Source organism: Cotesia typhae, unplaced genomic scaffold (assembly GCF_013202065.1).
Source record: "Cotesia typhae breed Kobodo isofemale line unplaced genomic scaffold, CoteBio_Ctyphae contig_20, whole genome shotgun sequence".
NCBI lineage: Eukaryota > Metazoa > Arthropoda > Insecta > Hymenoptera > Braconidae > Cotesia > Cotesia typhae.
In genome coordinates this window covers 1,604,874-1,623,363 of record NW_027423725.1, presented here as the reverse complement: position 1 = coordinate 1,623,363, position 18,490 = coordinate 1,604,874, and the positions used below count along the sequence as shown (strand labels likewise).

The window sequence follows — 18,490 nt, the reverse complement described above, 5'->3', positions numbered from 1 at the left end:
TTGCAATAAAATATAAATTCAATGGTAACAAAATTATTTTTTAATGGATCCTAAATTTAATAATTATAAGTCATCATTTAATAATGTATTTATAAATTTATTATGACTGAAATAAAACTAGAATCGGTTTCAATTAAAATTACATTTTTGGAAGAATTAATCTGTCTTTGACGCAATTACATTAGATAATATAAGCCAAATTGGAAGTAATACACTTACTGTTACATTATACAACCAATTTCCATAAATCATAGAATCTATAATACTAAATACAAATGATTTTTTCGAAGCGTCTATTCCTTTCTTAAATATTTCCATAATTGGGTCTTCAGAAAAATGTACAAAGGTATATCCCATGACAATTAAAGATACAATTACAAATGGATGAAGTAATGTCCAGAAAAAATACAACAACTTTCTAAAATTTGATTTTGATTCTTTTTTTCTTGGATTGATAAAAAGAATAATTGGTACGTAAATAATACTTATGAGTAATGCTAATGAAAAATTGTGCATCCCAATACACATCAAAGTTGTTGCCAATTCTACAAGCACGACGACGCATATAAGTGATGTATTTTCGTACATTGATGACCTGGAATTAATTAAAAAATTATTATTTATAAATATTACAATAGGATAATTTTTTAAAAATTCATAAAAAAATTTTTTATACTTTCAAGTCGATTTTTTAAAAACTATAATTTAATTATTTTCATTTTGTTTCTATACCTTTTTGTAAAAAAGAACCATATCAACATGACAAGTGCCATAGTAGCAAATCCATAATAAATAGAATCTTCAGTTTTTAAATTAAATAACTGCAGCCCTAATGGCGTTATTAATTTAGGTGAAGACATTACTGCTACACCAAATAAATGACACCATAATAATTCTGATGCTAAATTTCCCACTTGAAAATCTTCTGCTGGTTTTTCTTGGTTGTTTGTGGATTTAGCTTTGCTACTTTTGTCTTTCTCAGAATTTACTGGTAAATCTTGTAATTTTAACCACATAGAAAATGCTTTTATAAATAAACTACCAACGATTAATACCAAAGATGGCATGTATAGTCCTAAAAAAATAATTTTTTTTAAATTAATAAAAGCGTAATGTTTGAAACAAAAAAAAATTATATATATACATATATTTCTAAGTAAGCTGTCTTTACCAATAGAAATGTATCGATCAGTTGATGGCAATAAATAAAAGAAAAACGACTGGTGAAAACGCTCCAGTAAGTTATTCAACGATCTGATAATACTTTCAACCACTCTTCCTAGTTGATTAAAATTTGCCTCATTTCCTCTCTCGTGAGTTCTTTCAAAACCCTCGAGAGTAATTGCTTCAATACCATACCTTGAAATAAAAGAAAAAAAAATTTAACTTGTAATCAAAAAATTTTTTGCAAAAGAAAAAAAACGCCATTTGGCCACACCCGAAATGGAAGATAGATTTCACAGAATGAATTATCATATTTTCCCATTAACTTTCATCTGACATTAAATGAAATTTAGTTTAATTTCATTAGGATCTGTTGAGAATTCTCGATAGAATAACATTTATAATTTGTTTGTACAACACATTGCCTGAAAATGTTTCAATTGCACTCTTAACTTCGATAAAATTACTAAAATCGGTCAAAATGTCAATTTTATATGCGTCAAATCAAAGGTAATTTTATGAGATTTTACATGAATTTATCAAAAATTAACCATCCCTTTTTAATCAAAAGTTATGCATCATTGAAGTCATCAAAAAATGAAATCTACCTAAAAATTATACCTATGAAATAAACCATGATTTCCAGTTGGTACTCCAGTTGCTTGAGTTAAAATCATTGATGATAAAGTATTGAAATAATACCACCATCTTTTGAATTTATCTCTATGATAAATATCAAACTTTTGTTGAAATGATCGACGTATTTCTTCTTTTTTAATCATATTTTGAGCGAGATTAAATAGATCTAAGTTTGGTAATTGACCATTTAAGCCTTCAACCTGTTAAAAAACAAAGTAAATTAATTTTTTAATTTTTCACACATTAAAATTCAGTGATTATAAATAATGTAAAACATAGTATACTTTAACATCAATGTATGAAATTTTCATAGCGTGTAATTCAAGATTTATTGCAGCTTGAATGGAGCCAGCTCGCCCTGATAAATCTCCTGGTATTAACACATCCTCTTGTCCACTTACAACTCCATGGTAAGCATCCAACCAAGCTTGCATGCCCAATTGCTCATGTTCCGTTACAAGGAATACTATGTCTTTTGCCCAATATTTTTGCTCTAACAAATTAATACTATAAATTAATATTTAATTTAATTTACATCTATATACAATTTTAAATACTCTAGATCACGATACTGAAATTGAGAGACATTTGATAATGAAAAAAAATTTTTTAACAAATAAATTGTAGCAAGAACATTTTATTTAAAAAATTCCATCTTTAGAAGCTTTCAAAAATTATAAATGCAATTTTTTAAAAACATTTTTTAGATATGAGTGATTTTCTGTAAGGATGTTTTTTCATGCCCCGGGCATTTTTTATTAGAAAAATTGTTATTTTGTTATTGAAAAAAATTTATTTCGAAAGTGAAAAAAATATTTCTATTTTTATATTTATATTATAATTATAATATATATAATTTTATATTTTATATTATAATTATAATATATTTAGTTTTAGATTTTATATTATAATTATATTTCATATAATTTATTTTTCAAGAAAAAAAAAAAAAGTTTTCAAGAGTCTGCTAATTTCAGTGTTATTTTAAATCTCGGTTATTTCAGTGAATACTTACTTTTACAAAATTTAGCAAAAGCAAGTAATAGCGCGATTGAAGGTGCTGTCGTTAAATGTGCACTACTAATCGGCCTGTAAGGTACACTGACAATAATTGCTTCAGTACTGGCTGCTCTGGGTGCTCGAACAATTCCATAAACATTTTGTCCCAGAAACTGTTGCTTTTTGAATGGATAATTCAATGTGAAATTATGAGTGTAAACATCTAAATGTAATTGATTCATCTTAGCTAAAATCCAGGAATAAGGCATTCCATCGGGATATCGTTTCATTTCATGAAGTAGCTCCTGGTGAAACTGTTTTGCACTGGCATCTAAATTACTTTGTTTAGTTACTAAGCCAGGTAATAATGCATTCTCAGAAAAATATGTATCTGAAAAATTAAAATCACAATTTTTGTTAATTGACTTTTTGGTTTTTTGCTAAAAAAATTTTTTTTCAAATTCATATTTGTATCCAAAAATAAAAAAAAAATTTTGGATGCCGATATTTTTGAATATATCTAAATTTGAAAAAATCCAAAAAATTTACATGTGTATCCTATAATAATAAACAAGTACTTTTTTTTTAATTCAAAAAAAATTTTTTTTCAAATTCATATCCGTATCCAAAAATTAAAAAAAAATTTTGGATGCGAATATCTCTGAAAATATTCAAATTTTAGAAAAATCAAAAAATGTACATGTGTATTTTTTTTAAAAAATATATGTACAATTTTTGATTTAAAAAAAAATGATGACATTAAAGTTAGTAGTGATTAGAGAATTTTTGAATTTTATTTAACAAAAAAATTAATTCCAAAAAATGATTTTTAAAAAATTGGATTTTTAATTTTTTTAAATTTCTAAATGTCAATTTTTTTCCTAATTTTTTTTGCCATAATTTATTTGTTAAAAATAATTCTAAAAATTATCAAATACCTGCTATATTTATTTTCATAAAAATTTTTGAAATTTCAAAAATTTACAGTAAAATTTTTTTTTTTAATTAATTTTAAGTAAAATTAAAAAATCAATTTTTTCTATAAATATTTGAATTTTTATTAAATTCATTAAAAGAGTACTTACTGTCATTAAAAACAGGCAGGGCTAAAACTGAAATCCATGTCACACCGGCAATATACATTAAAAAACATGTAAGTTTTTGCCATTGTAAAATAAATTTTATAATTTTCATATTCCCTGCTCGAGGGTCTGTTAACAAACCCATTTTAAAAATTTTTTATTAAAATTTTTGTTGACGAATAATAATGTAACCTAAGTTTTAGAATTCTGTGATTACATTCCTCTAGGCCGATACACGGCATCCCTATGAGAGAAGCTGTTGTGTACTAGCCTTAATGTGGTGTCACCTATGCAGTTTTGTTGTAGTTATCCCGCCTCGTGCTGCCACCAGACATAGTGTTGCCAACACAGATCACCTAGTAGGAGGTTTCACCCGCGTCTTGTGTCATAGCATCTCTCATCCAGTAAGAGCTACACCGGGATGCCGTGTATCGGCTCCGGAATATAATACGTGTTTTGTTGTAGTTCAAAACACTTGCATTATCAACAAACACCAGCGGTTAGATTGTCGCGTATAGAATTTTGACAGTAGCGCTCCGTGAGAGAAAACGATGAAAAGTTTAATTATGATATAAATGTCGCTGGCATTTTTTTTTTTAAATTGACTCTGAATAAATTAAATATTAAACAATCAAATTATAATGAAAATAATTTAACAAAAAAATTCCACGTGTAAAAATTAAAAAAAATTTTAAGCGCGAATTTTTAAAAATACTTTTTTTGATAATAATTGACTGATTTTATAAATTTCAATATAATTCATTTTTACAATTTTTAAAAACATCTTAAACTAAACTTATGAAAAATTAAACAATTAACAGTGACAATCATCTATCACAATATAAAATAATTTTATTGAAGATTTTTATTAAAATACAATTTATTCATCGTCTTTTGATTTTTGAGTTTTTTCTCTCAATGTTCTTAATGCGGGAAAAGGATATTTTCGCCTTAAAAGTTCTTCGTAACCAACTGTACCGATGATATTTTTAATATCAATGGCATCTTTAATTGTAGCAGATGACCAACATTTACAGCGCTTTTTTTGAGATTGTATTGCTTCCAAATAGCTGATTTGATCTTCATTGAAAATTGTTTCCATCATTGTTCGCCATAAATCCAACTTAGCTTCTTGATCTTTTATTTTATACCTAGCAAAACCAAGTTTATTCCTGTACACCCGAAGAAGTTGTTGTTGCTTTTCTATTAATTGATTCATGTAAGTTATTTTATCTTTATCATTACTATTTTTATTATTACTATTATTATTATTATTAATATTAATATCACTGTTGTTGTTGCTGCTACTGCTACTGCCGTGGTCATTATTATTGCAATTATTATCATTAATAGTCCCACTATTACAGGTGGGCATTGATGTTGACACCGGTGTATTAATATTAACCGTTGAAAATTGCTCTGGATCGTTGGTACTGAATGGATCATCATCAATTTCATTAGTCTTTTCTTCCACAGTATTATTATCATTTTTGGGAATTTTTACCAAAGCATTTTGTCTTATCATACTTTTTTTATATTCAGCCACAGTTTTACTAGCTTCATTTAAATACTGCAAATATTGACTTAACTTTCTACGATTTTCAATTAATTTTTCTGAACAGGTAGGTAATATTTCTTTATCATCATCATTATCATCTGTACAAAACCTTTTATTACTTTCAGTTTCCTTCTTTGTCATTGATCGTAACTTTCGTTTGTTACCATCTGAATTATCTTGACTTTGAATAGTGTAATTTTGTATTTGCGGTTTTTCCTGTCTTACTTTATCAGAACTTTGCTCATTTTGCTGTGGCGCATTTTGTTTAAGAATTAAAAATAATTGATTGTTTACAAGATTCACTCCAGCCTGTTTCAAGTTTTCTTGCGCTTCCGGAACTTTAGGAGGGTTTTGAATTAAAAATACTTGATTTTTTACTGGATTAGTTCCATTTACCTTTGATGTCACTGGTGTTTCCTGTATGTTATTTTCGTTTTTAATTAAAATTACTTGGTTTTTAATTATTTTGTCACTAGGTTGATTTTTGTTTAACCTGGCATAATTCTTGGGTAGAGTTTCTTGATTTTGTGGTGGCTTTTCTGGCTTAACCACCAAAAACAACTTATTTTGAAGATTAGCAACCGAGTTTGGAACAATCCGAGTTGTTTCTTGATTTTTAATTGAATTTCCTTGTTTTTCATTCACGTTTTCTTCACATTTTCCTTCGGATTGGTTAAATGTTAAGTCTTTTTTAACTTGTTTTTTATGACTTTGTATTGATTTAATGTTTTGTTTAATTGCATTTTCAAGCTCTTGATGTAATTTTTCTTTCGAATCACAAATTAAATTGCCTCCACTCAGATGAAGTTTGTTCGTGCTCTGATGAGATTCTTCATCATCAGGGTTAATTGAACTTTCTTGTTTTGGAGCAATTTTACTTTCTTTTTTAATTAATAATATCTTATTACTATGTGGTTTAATATTTTTATCACTTCCTTGACTCTTAATCACTTTTGTCTTATTTTTAATCGAATTTGTATAAGTAACCGATGAATTTTCATTCTTAACAGTCAAAAGTCTTTGACTTTCAAATAATTTTTTTTCATTGCAATTTGAATTTTGTGAACTGTTAGAAAAATATTCTAGCGATCGGCTGCAATCCCTTTCACTCTGAGACGAGTCATCTGTACTCAGTGTTAAATTTTCCTGATTTTTTAACAGCTTTTCTGTGCTGTTAGTTATATTTTTTGAATGTTTAAACGAGCTATTACAAACGTTACTTATTTTTTCTTGATCCATGTTAAGATTTGGTTTACAATTATTCATTAATACTTCTTTTATTTCTTGATCACTATTATTCTCTTTGTTGCCTACTTCGGCTAGTTCTTCTTTTTTCACTTGAGTTAGTTCTTCTTTGATTTCGGCTATGATCATTTTATCAGAGTCTTTATCAGAATTCTGGGCACAATAATCATCTTCTTCTTCCATAACTTCGTATTCTATTTCTTCAATCTGAAATTAATAAAAAAATTCATTAATAATTTTCAAGTCGCACGAAAGTTTTCTTTATACTTACGACTTCAAATTCTGTTGATTCACTATCTGATAATAATGCTTCATTATTTTTTAGATGTTTTATTCGAACATTTTGACGTCGATTCGGAGATTCGGAGACATTTGAATTGGTTGATTTCATCTTAAAATTAAAAAAAATATTATCATTAGTTTAAATAATAATAATAATAATAATAATAATAATAATAATAATAATAATAATAATAATAATAAGCGGTGCTTGTTACGTGGCCTCCTAGTGGCGCACCGCGGGAAACGCAGACCGCAACATCTGGTCTGTAGGCTAACAACGTAACCGGTGCAACGGGCCAACTACCCGTTACACCGTAATATCTGAGTTCCAAAACAGTATAATCTCAGAAGTGCTCCCCACAACCGGTCCTCTTCGGATGAGGACCAGTCATCAGGTGGAAGGAGCACACCGGACCCGATGACTTATGACGACCCCGGCGCTTATAGGATTAAGTTTAAGTGGACGGAGGAGCTTCACGCCGATCTCTTGGTGTGCTGGCAGAACAGCGAGCCGGAGGTATCAGGGTATATGGCCCGTATGCACACACTTTGGTGTGGCATGCATCCGGAGCACAGACATTTTACGCCCAAACACCTGCGTAATTACGCCTCATACCTTCGGCATAATCGACGATCGCTGCTTCCAAGTAGAAGGCTGTCTAATCGGCCTTCATTTCCAGCACCGCTACACCAAGAACGGCGCCGTTCCTCCGAGGACAACGACAATCTCTTTACAGGTCGACAAGTGAGCATCTCCAAAAAGATGTCTCACTTAAAACAACAGCTCGACACGGTGAACGAAGATCTCCCCACACAGCTTCAAGAGGACTCCACTCTGCTCACTGTCAACCAAGTTGTCTACGGTGCCGCGGCTTCGCTTCTGCCCATAGAGAGAAGACATTCTCTCTCCTTCGAGGGAAAGTTGAAGCTGCGCATCGCTCAACTTGGACACAAAATTGACATTTCTCGGAAACAAGTCTCCCGCATTCAGTGTGTGATAGAGTATGTTAGTACTCAAAGACCATACACGCCAAGAGTTCGTCGCCTGGCGGCAGAACTTCGAAGGCGACATCACACACTGAACAAGAGAATTCTTCTTGTCATCAAAGAAGAGTCTCTTAACAGGTTGCGGGCTCTGGTGGCTTCCAAAAAGTCACTAGAGAAAAGGCTGAAGCGGTTGATCGACAACTCTTTGTTTCGATCCAACCCTTCACGCTTTCTGTCACCTAAGACCGCTGTTCCCGAGAATTATCCATCATCTGAGCGAGTGGAAGCCTTTTGGAGTGAATTGTACGGAGATCAACCAAACGTGAACCCGGATTCTCCAGCTCTGCACGAATTCGAGGCATTCTGTCGAGAACACCGACGGCAGGATATCGCCGAAGAGAGCCCTGCAGTCAGTGTGGAAGAGGTTCGTAAAGCCCTGAATGGCAGCAAGAACTGGGCTGCCCCGGGTCCAGATGGCATAAACATCTTCTGGTGGAAGAAATTTTCTTCTACACATGCTCATCTGGCCCGGATTTTTACATCATACATTCAGGGCGACGAACCAATTCCAGACTGGCTGGTAGAAGGGCGAACCGTACTCATCCCTAAAAAGGGTGACTTGTCCGACCCGAAGAACTACAGGCCTATCACTTGCTTGAATGCGGTTTACAAGATTTTTACAAAAATCTTAAATAACCGTATCTTGCGGGAGATAGAGCCTGTGTGGCAACAGATATACGAACAACGTGGCAGTAAACAGGGCGTGTCAGGTTGCAAGATCAACTTGTTGGTAGATAGATGCGTCATTCAAGACGCAATCTACTACCAACGCAACCTGTCCATGGCCTGGATTGACTACCGTAAGGCATTTGACTCAACTTCACATGAGTTGATTCTCTATCTGCTCAAGTGCCTCGGAATCAATCGCCAAACAGTGGGATGCATACAACGTACGATGCAGCTCTGGCGAACGCGTTTTCCCATAGGAAGTGGAAATGCATTGCACGTAACCGGAACTGTTCAGTACAAGAGAGGCGTCTTTCAGGGAGATTCTCTGAGCCCTCTGTTGTTTTGCATCTCACTGCTGCCAATATCTGTTGCCCTCCGACAAACTCGTGGGTACTCTGCGGGGCCACCGAGTGATCGAGTATACACGATCACTCACCAACTGTTTATGGATGATCTAAAGATATACAGTGCCAACAAAGATCATCTACAAACGGCCCTCAACATCGTAGCAGAGTACACACGAGATGTCGGAATGTCTTTTGGGTTGGACAAGTGTGCGGTCGTACACTTGGCGAAGGGTAAGTGCTCTGATACGGGTGGAGATGTCGAATTAGTGGATGGGAGCGTCTTAAGAGAATTAGACGCCGGAGAGTTGTACAGATATCTAGGGATTGAAGAGCGGCAAATGCATGCCGTCTCTGAAGTCCGAACAACTCTTCGCAGCGAGTATGTTAGGAGACTCCGGAAGATCTGGTCATCAGAACTTTCCGGCAAGAACAAAGTCTCAGCTACTAACATGCTCGCTGTCCCGGTCCTACTTTACTCTTTTGAGACCCTGAAATGGCCTCGAAATGAGTTGAAAGGTCTCGACATCAAAACCCGTAAAGTCATCAATATGAATCAGAGTATGCACCCTAACTCATCAGTCGCCAGGATGTACCTCTCCCGGAACATCGGAGGGAGAGGATTGCAGAGCTTGGAGCGGCTTCACGATCGTTTGGTTCTGGGTTTAACATACGAGGTTGCCAATTTCACAGCAGACGAGGACGACTTCCTGATGCAATTTGTTCATAGTCATGAAAATGCGCGGAAGGGGTCGTTCTTGTATAAGGCAGCAATCTACGCGGCAAATACCTTAGGTCTCGGAGAAATAAACGCTCTCATTGAACTCCCGAAAAAGGAGTTCAAGAGCGTCGTCAGGATAGCCGAGGAGAAAAAACTCCTCGGTGAACACATGGACAAGTCCATGCACAGCGTGTATTTCAAACACGTCCGTGACCATGGCTTGTCCACCCAGCTGACATTCTCCTTCTTGAAGTCAGCTGGCCTGATGTCCGAGACCGAAGGGTTTATATTTGCCTGCCAAGATGGTGTTATCAACACTCTCGAATACCGTAGCAAGGTGCTCCAGGCGCAGCTTCCGGACACGTCCTGTCGGACGTGTAAACAACATCCGGAGACGCTGATGCACCTTTTGTCGGCATGTCCTGTGCTGGCAAGAGGTGCCTACATACAGCGTCACAATGCTGCCCTGCGAGTACTCTATTATCATCTCAGATATAGCTACGGTATCGATGAGACACCAGTGCTGCCTTATCTGCCAGGAGATATTCCGCAGGTTGTTGAGAATGACAGTTCCAAAATTTACTGGAACATACCATTCGCAACAACCCGGCGGATTGACCACAACAAACCTGATATTGTGCTCTTTGACAAGGCTACTCGTGACATTTATGTCATTGAGTTTTCGGCCCCAGCCGAATACAATATCTCGGCCAAAGAAGAGCACAAACACCAGATATATCAGGATCTCCTATTTGAAATTGGCAAACTCTACCCAAGTTACCGTGTCAAGCTCGTCGTTTTGGTTGTCGGCGTCCTTGGAGGGATGAAACAGTCTTTTGTGTCTTCACTTGCGAAGATACCGGCTTGCAGTTCAGCAGCCGTGTCTCTAGCAGTGCGGATGCAAAGGGCTGTCATTTTGGGATCCCTGCGTCTACTTAGGCAAATGAATTTGGCCTGCTACACTCACTAACCGCCTTGTTGTGCGGAGTGGTGCAGCAGTAATGGATGGCGCTCAGGCTGGGCCCTCGGAGAGTCGGACTCCGGGGAAAACCCCCCTGAGCAATTAATAACAAATAATAATAATATACCCTGGCGCCTTAAGGACTTACTTTAAGTGGACGGAGGAACTGAGAGTCGATCTCTTGGTGTGTTACCAACGTAACGAGCCGGGGGTGAGCGGCTATATGGCCCGGATGCACACTCTTTGGAGTGATATGCATCCGGAGCTAGCGCATTTTACGCTCAAACACCTGTGTAATTATGCCGCTCATCTTCGGCGAAATAGAAGATCGCTTGTGCCAGACAGAAGGCAGTCTAATAGACTTTCCTTTCCAGCGCAACTACACCAAGAGCGACGCCGTTCCTCCTTGGACAACAACAATCCCTTTGTAGGACGGCAAGTAAGTATATCTAAAAAGTTAACTTACTCCCAACAACAGCTTGACGCGGTAAACGAAGATCTCCGTGCAACCATCCTGGAGGATTCCACCCTGCTCACTGTGAGCCAGGTTGTGTATGGTGCAGCAGTTTCGGCTTTTCCGAGAGAGAGACATTGTCTCTCGATCGAGGCAAGGTTGAGACAGCGCATCTTGCAACTTGGCTCCAAAATTGACAGATCCCGGAAACATGTCTCCCGCATTCAGTGTGTGATTGAGTTCGAAACAACTCAAAAAGCATACACGCCCCGAATTCGACGCATTGCTGCTGAACTTCGGTGGCGTCATCACACACTGAACAAGAGTACTCTTCTTGTCATCAAAGAAGAGTCTCTTAATAAATTGCGGGCTCTAGTGACTGCCAAAAAGTCACTAGAGAAAAGGCTGAAGCGGTTGGTCGACAACTCGTTGTTTCGATCCAGCCCTTCACGGTTTCTGACACCAAAGACCGATGTTACCGGGACTTATCCAACACCTGAGCGGGTGGAAGCTTTTTGGACTGAGTTGTATGGAGATCAACCAAACGTGAACGCCAATACTCCAGCTCTGCACGACTTCAAAGCATTCTGTCGGGAACACCGTCGGCAGAATGCTGATGAAGAGAGCCCTGCAGTCAGTGTGGATGAAGTTCGTTCAGCTCTAAATGGCAGCAAAAATTGGGCTGCCCCGGGACCAGATGGCATTAATGTCTTCTGGTGGAAGAAGTTTACTTCTACCCACCTCCATCTGGCCCGCATATTTACATCGTACATTAGAGCTGACGATCCGATTCCGAACTGGCTTGTAGAAGGGCGAACCGTACTGATACCTAAAAAAGGTGACTTGTCTGACCCTAAGAATTTCAGGCCTATCACCTGCTTGAATGCGGTTTATAAAATTTTTACAAAAATTTTAAATAACCGTATCTTGCAGCAGATAGAGCCTGTATGGCAACAGATATATGAACAACGTGGCAGTAAAAGAGGCCTGTCAGGTTGCAAGGAGAACCTGATAGTGGATCGATGCGTCTTACAAGATGCCATCTACTATCAACGCAACCTGTCAATGGCTTGGATTGACTATCGCAAGGCATTTGACTCAACTCCACATGAGTTGATTTTATATCTACTCAAATGCCTGGGAGTCAATCCGGAAATAGTGGAATGCATTCGGCGTACAATGCAGCTCTGGCGAACGCGTTTTCACATTGGAAGTGGAAATGCATTGCACGTAACCGGAGTTGTAGAGTATAAACGGGGGGTCTTCCAAGGTGATTCCTTGAGCCCTCTGCTGTTTTGCGTTTCACTGCTGCCTATATCTGTTGCTCTCCGTAAAACTCGTGGGTACTCTGTGGGGCCTCCGGGTGATCGAAACTATTCGATTACCCATCTGCTTTACATGGATGATCTGAAGCTGTATAGTGCTGATAAAGATCATCTACAAGCGGCCCTCAACATCGTAGCAGAGTACACACGAGATGTCGGAATGTCTTTTGGGTTGGACAAGTGTGCGGTCGTACATCTGGCGAGGGGTAAGTGCTCCGATACTGGTGATGATGTCGAGTTAGTGGATGGGAGCGTCTTAAGACAATTAGACGCCGGGGAGTTGTATAGATATCTAGGAATGGAAGAGCACCGCATGCATGCGGTCTCTGAAGTCCGAGCAACTCTCCATAGCGAGTATGTTAGGAGACTCCGGAAAATTTGGTCTTCCGAACTTTCCGGCAAAAACAAAGTCTCAGCTACTAATATGCTCGCTGTCCCAGTCTTACTATACACTTTCGGTGTCCTGAAATGGGCCCGAAAGGATTTACGAGATCTCGACATCAAAACCCGTAAGATCATCAATATGAATCGGAGCATGCACCCCAATTCATCAGTCGCCAGATTATACCTCTCCCGATCCATCGGTGGGAGAGGTTTGCAGAGTTTGGAGCGGCTTCACGACCGTTTGGTCCTGGGTTTAACACACGAAGTTGTCAATTTTACTGCAGACGAGGATGACTTTCTTATGCAAATTGTACATAAACATGAAAATGAACATAAGGGGTCATTCTTGTATAAGGCAGCAATATATGCGGCAAGAACCCTTGGTCTTAGAGAAATAAACGCTCTTATGGAACTCCGAAAGGAGGAATTTAAGAGCGTCATCAGGAACGCCGAGGAAAAACTACTCTTTGGCGAATTGATGGACAAGTCCATGCACAGCGTGTTCTTTAAACACGTGCGTGATCATGGCTTGTCCACCCAGCTGACGTTTTCCTCCTTAAAGTCAGCTGGCCTGATGTCCGAGACTGAAGGGTTCATATTTGCCTGCCAAGATGGTGTCATAAACACTCGTGAGTACCGTAGCAAGGTGCTTCAGGTGCAGCTTCCGGACACGTCCTGTAGGAGGTGTAAACAACATCCGGAGACGCTTATGCACCTTTTGTCGGCATGTCCAGTGCTGGCGAGAGGTGCATATATCCAGCGTCACAATGCTGCCCTGAGAGTACTGTACTACTATCTTCGTCATTGCTACGGTATTGACGTGACACCAGTGGTGCCTTATCTGCCAGGAGATATTCCCCAGGTTGTTGAGAATGACAGTTGCAAAATTTATTGGAACATGCCATTTGCAACAACCCGGCGGATAGATCACAACAAACCTGATATTGTGCTCTTCGACAAGGCCACTCGTGACATTTATGTCATTGAGTTATCGGCCCCGGCTGAATACATCTTAGCCAAAGAAGAGCACAAAAGACAAATATATCAGGATCTCCTGTATGAAATTGGCAAACTTTACCCAGGTTACCGTGTCAAGCTTGTCGTCCTGATTGTTGGCGTCCTAGGAGGGATGAAACAATCTTTTGTATCCTCACTTGCCAAAGTTCCAGCTTGTTCATCAAAAGCTGAGTTCTTGGCAGTTAGGATGTAGAAGGCTGTTATACTTGGTTCTCTCCGTCTCTTAAGGGAAATGACTTTGGCCTGCTGTGATCACTAACCGCCTTGTTGTGCGGAGTGGTCCAGCAGTAACGGATGGAGCTCAGGCTGGTCCCTCGGAGAATCGGACTCCGGGGATAACCCCCCTGAGCATTTAATAACAAAATAATAATAATAATAATAATAATAATAATAATAATAATAATAATAATAATAATAATAACAACAACAATAATAATAATAGTTAATAATAACAATAATAATAATAATAAATAAATAATTTTTCAAAAAAATGAAAATTTAATTTGGACCATAAATTAATTTCACATCATTTGAAATTTGAATGCATTATAATTATTTTCTAAATTATTTAAAAATAATTATTTTCTTTATAAACATTAAATAATTTAAAATTAACTGCACATTATATGCGTAAAAAAATAATTACGTTTATAGTGGTCGTCGGTCTGTTAGACCGCTATATTTTAAAGTATTTCATAAAAACAAAATTATTCAATATTTGAAAGAAAATGATAAAATACATGAAATTAATTGAAATTAATTATTTAGGAAGCTATTAAAAAATTTAAATTAAATTTTTGGAGTTAAAAAATGTTGTGGCGTTCTGTGTGTGATTTTTTACCGTTTAAAGGTTAGAACTAAGACTAAAAATCTAGCTGAGTACCAAAACTAACGAAATTTTGTTCAGATATTGTTGATATATAAAGATAATAAATCGTAAAAATAAAAACCTTATTATTGGTGGTTGAAGAATTCGGTTGTGGTTCTATTGTAGACACAGCACATGAATCAAAATCTTGCTTACCATCGCAACAAAGCGTTACAGCCTTATAAGCTGAATAATGTTCCTAAAAAAATGCATTGTCATGAGTATTTATGTCAAACTGTTGATTATATAACAAATTAAATAAATTGATTTATTAGAAATAAATATTAGTCAATATTGAAATTATGCGATATTATACCTCACAAACACAATATGTATATTCATCTGGTGACCATTTGGAACGGCTAATACTTTTTATCCATTTTTCTCTAGGCACGTTTTTGCGAGGTAATATCTTCATAGCACATCCATTCTTCGTTGAATTATAACACCCAGAAACTGAGCAGCCGGTCATTTCATATATTTTATTCTGCTTACTATTTATAAATTTAATTTTTCCAACGAACTTTGTGTTATGTATGTCTTCTAAATAACGACTAGTTTTTATCACGGCTGACACTCAACTTTAAGCTCCCAATGGCTTATAGATGGCACTCAAATCTTAATAAAATACTTGATGATTTTATATTCGCCTATGGTAATGTAAGTTTCAGTCCAACGGTAAGTTAGTTTAAAAAGTATTTAAACCCGCATCCGCTAGTTGGCGCTACTAGTGACTGCTACGTAAATTAATAAACAAACTCACGTCAAAACGTGGATGTGCATTGTGAATTTTAAATTTATTACTTTTTTTTTTATTAAGTTATGATGATTAATGATTAATGATTTTATTTAACTTTTGATTTAATGTTCTAATTCTTTAAAAATTTATTTGATACTGTGTGTATTTACACTTGCCAATTTATGCATGAAATCTCATATAAAATATATGTTGTATGAGGTTAGCTCTAAAAGTGACAACAGAAAGAACAAAATCAAAATTCAAATAAATATTGTTTCATTTTATCATCAATAAAATTATGGATAGCCAAGTTATTAATGATGACGTTCTAACTAGTTCTAAGAATGCCGTTTTGATGTCGAGTATCCCTTTACCCAGTGACATCCTACAAATTCAAGGTAATTTAATTTTAAAATTAAAATTTACAAATATTTTTTTTTTACAAATCTTTTTGAAAATTTGGAAACAAATTTTTTTTTTTTTTTTTTTTTTTTTCAATTGCATCAATAATTTTTTCATGTTTTTGCAAGTGTAATTTTAATAAAAATTGTTTTGTAATTATTTTTTGTTAAAAAAATTTTTTTTAATTATTTTTTGTTGAAAAAAATTTTTTTAATTAGCAAATTTATGACACTAAAGTAATTAGACATTAGAAATTTTTTTATAATTTTATACCAATGAAGAAAAAAAAATTAATAAAAAAATTCCACATGTGAAAATTAAAAAAAATTATTAGTGAAAATTTTTTAAAGCATTTTTTCAATGTAAATAATAAGAAAATTAAATTAGCCAACATTTAAAAGTTTTCAAAATTTATTTTATTAAAAAATTATTTTTCAAAAATTAAAATAAAAAAATTTCACATGTTGAAAATTAAAAAAATTACACTTGCAATTTTTTAAAAATATTTTTTTAGTTTTGATTTAATTAATGAAAAAAAAATTGTTGAATGCCGACTAATTTTAGTATCATTTAATTGATTTGTTATAAAAATTAAAAAAATTCAATATTTAATTAAAATTCTCAAGCTATAAATTTTAATAATTTTCAGGATATGACTGGAATAAAGGCATCGATTATCACAATTTATTTGAAAGCTACAAATTGTCTGGTTTTCAAGCTACTAATTTTGGATTGGGAATAGACGAAATAAAAAAAATGATGGACTGTAAGAAGATACCATTAAGCGTAGATCAAATCGATAGTTTTGAGCAAGATGAATTTATAAAAAGAAAAAGTTCTTGCACCATTTTTTTAGGATATACGTCAAATATGGTGTCATGTGGCGTACGAGAATCTATACGATTTTTAGTACAGCATAAAATGGTATTGATTATATTTTTCAAATTAATTTTTGATTAGACAAAATTTTTTAAAATTATTCTCAGTACTATTGTTTAATAAATCCACTTTAAAGGTTGATTGTATTGTGACAACAGCTGGTGGTGTAGAAGAGGATCTGATAAAATGTTTAGCCCCAACTTTCTTGGGTAAATTTGAATACGATGGTAAAAATCTTCGTGATAAGGGATTAAATAGAATAGGAAATATGATTGTTCCTAATAGTAATTATTGTCTATTTGAAGACTGGTTGATGCCTAAATTAGATAAAATGCTCGAAGATCAAGAGAAAAAGGTAATTCCTTTTATTATTAATTCTAATTTTTTAATTGCGACTTTATTTCGTGATAATAATTATTTTATGATAATTTTTTAGAGTATTTTGTGGAGTCCGTCAAAAATAATAACACGACTTGGTGAAGAAATAAATAACGAAGAATCAATTTGTTATTGGGCAGCGAAAAATAAAATTCCCATTTTCAGTCCAGCTTTAACTGATGGTAGTCTTGGAGATATGATGTATTTTCATTCGTTTAAAAACCCAGGACTTGTCGTTGACATTCTTTCTGGTACAGTTGTTTGCTTTCTTAAATAATTTTAAAGTTAAATTACAAATATTGAATTATCATTTCAGATTTAAGACGACTTAATACGATTGCCGTTAAAGCAATAAATACTGGAATAATCATAGTTGGAGGTGGAGTTATTAAACACCACATCTGTAACGCGAATTTAATGGTAATTTTAATAAAAAAATTTACATTAAATTTATTAAATTATTTCATTTAAAAAAATTATTTTTTAGAGAAACGGTGCAGACTTTGCTGTATTTTTAAATACTGCATCTGAATTTGACGGTAGTGATAGTGGTGCACGACCAGATGAAGCTGTTTCGTGGGGAAAAATTCGCAAAACTGCAACTCCTGTTAAGGTAATTTATATTTATATTTATTATTTACGTTTATTTTTTTTTTTAATTCAATTTTATTTATTTTACTTACAGATATACGCAGAAGCTTCTCTTATTTTCCCGTTACTAGTTGGCGAAACATTTGCTCGAGAATTCCATTTAGCTAAAAATTTATCAACTTCTGACACTGAAGAAATCAGAAAAAATAACTAAGATATCAATGGGACAAATAATAAAATAGCTATATTTTTCTAAGTTATTGTACACTAACAATAATCGTATCAATTTTATCATCATAAATTGATTTCAGAGCTAAGACGACGAAATATTTATTTGAAAATTTAATTTTCAATTAAAATAATAATCAATGTAAATATGTGTCAAAAATTAAAAATGAATAATTTTTATTAAGAAAAAAAAAAATATTTAGGAAATTTGCTCATTTTTAAGGCGACTTCTGTATTGAATTTTACGGAAATGTGTAAGGTGAAGTTGAAAAAATAGGAAATAAATATTAACATCGTCTTGAATTGCGCCGGCGTATCATTAAAACATTGAATCAGCAGGTGTACCTGCTAGCAAGCAAGAGCGCAGGGTTGTTCAAGGGGTTGATTATCATTGCAAGAGGGGGAAATATCGTTTGTCAGTTGTTACTTGTGAGCCCGCGCACGCGGACGGGCGTGTGAAGTTCACCCCCCCTACTTGGTTTAAGCTCCTTTGTGAAGGCTACATTAATTATTT

The 18,490-nt window shown here is 34.7% G+C and overlaps 3 protein-coding genes across 3 annotated transcripts; 1 reads left to right on the top strand and 2 right to left on the bottom strand.

Annotated features, from left to right (window-relative positions):
- Nucleotides 1-76: 76 nt before the first annotated feature.
- Gaa1 (glycosylphosphatidylinositol anchor attachment 1) lies at nucleotides 77-4,139 on the bottom strand. The gene is made up of 7 exons (XM_074259068.1): nucleotides 3,888-4,139; nucleotides 2,819-3,193; nucleotides 2,088-2,296; nucleotides 1,786-2,003; nucleotides 1,172-1,359; nucleotides 733-1,075; nucleotides 77-595 (listed from the first exon to the last, which is right to left on the bottom strand). Exons 1-7 carry the CDS (start codon nucleotides 4,027-4,029, stop codon nucleotides 157-159), a joined length of 1,914 nt encoding a protein of 637 aa, XP_074115169.1. The 5' UTR covers nucleotides 4,030-4,139; the 3' UTR covers nucleotides 77-156.
- Nucleotides 4,140-4,716: 577 nt separating this feature from the next.
- On the bottom strand, nucleotides 4,717-15,344 carry LOC141538050 (uncharacterized). The gene is made up of 4 exons (XM_074259317.1): nucleotides 15,076-15,344; nucleotides 14,842-14,958; nucleotides 6,959-7,078; nucleotides 4,717-6,894 (listed from the first exon to the last, which is right to left on the bottom strand). The coding sequence occupies exons 1-4, from the start codon at nucleotides 15,229-15,231 to the stop codon at nucleotides 4,765-4,767; spliced, it is 2,523 nt and encodes an 840-aa protein (XP_074115418.1). The 5' UTR covers nucleotides 15,232-15,344; the 3' UTR covers nucleotides 4,717-4,764.
- Nucleotides 15,345-15,524: 180 nt separating this feature from the next.
- On the top strand, nucleotides 15,525-18,279 carry Dhps (Deoxyhypusine synthase). The gene is made up of 7 exons (XM_074259319.1): nucleotides 15,525-15,896; nucleotides 16,550-16,824; nucleotides 16,916-17,134; nucleotides 17,216-17,408; nucleotides 17,474-17,577; nucleotides 17,645-17,770; nucleotides 17,843-18,279. Exons 1-7 carry the CDS (start codon nucleotides 15,797-15,799, stop codon nucleotides 17,960-17,962), a joined length of 1,137 nt encoding a protein of 378 aa, XP_074115420.1. The 5' UTR covers nucleotides 15,525-15,796; the 3' UTR covers nucleotides 17,963-18,279.
- Nucleotides 18,280-18,490: the final 211 nt, after the last annotated feature.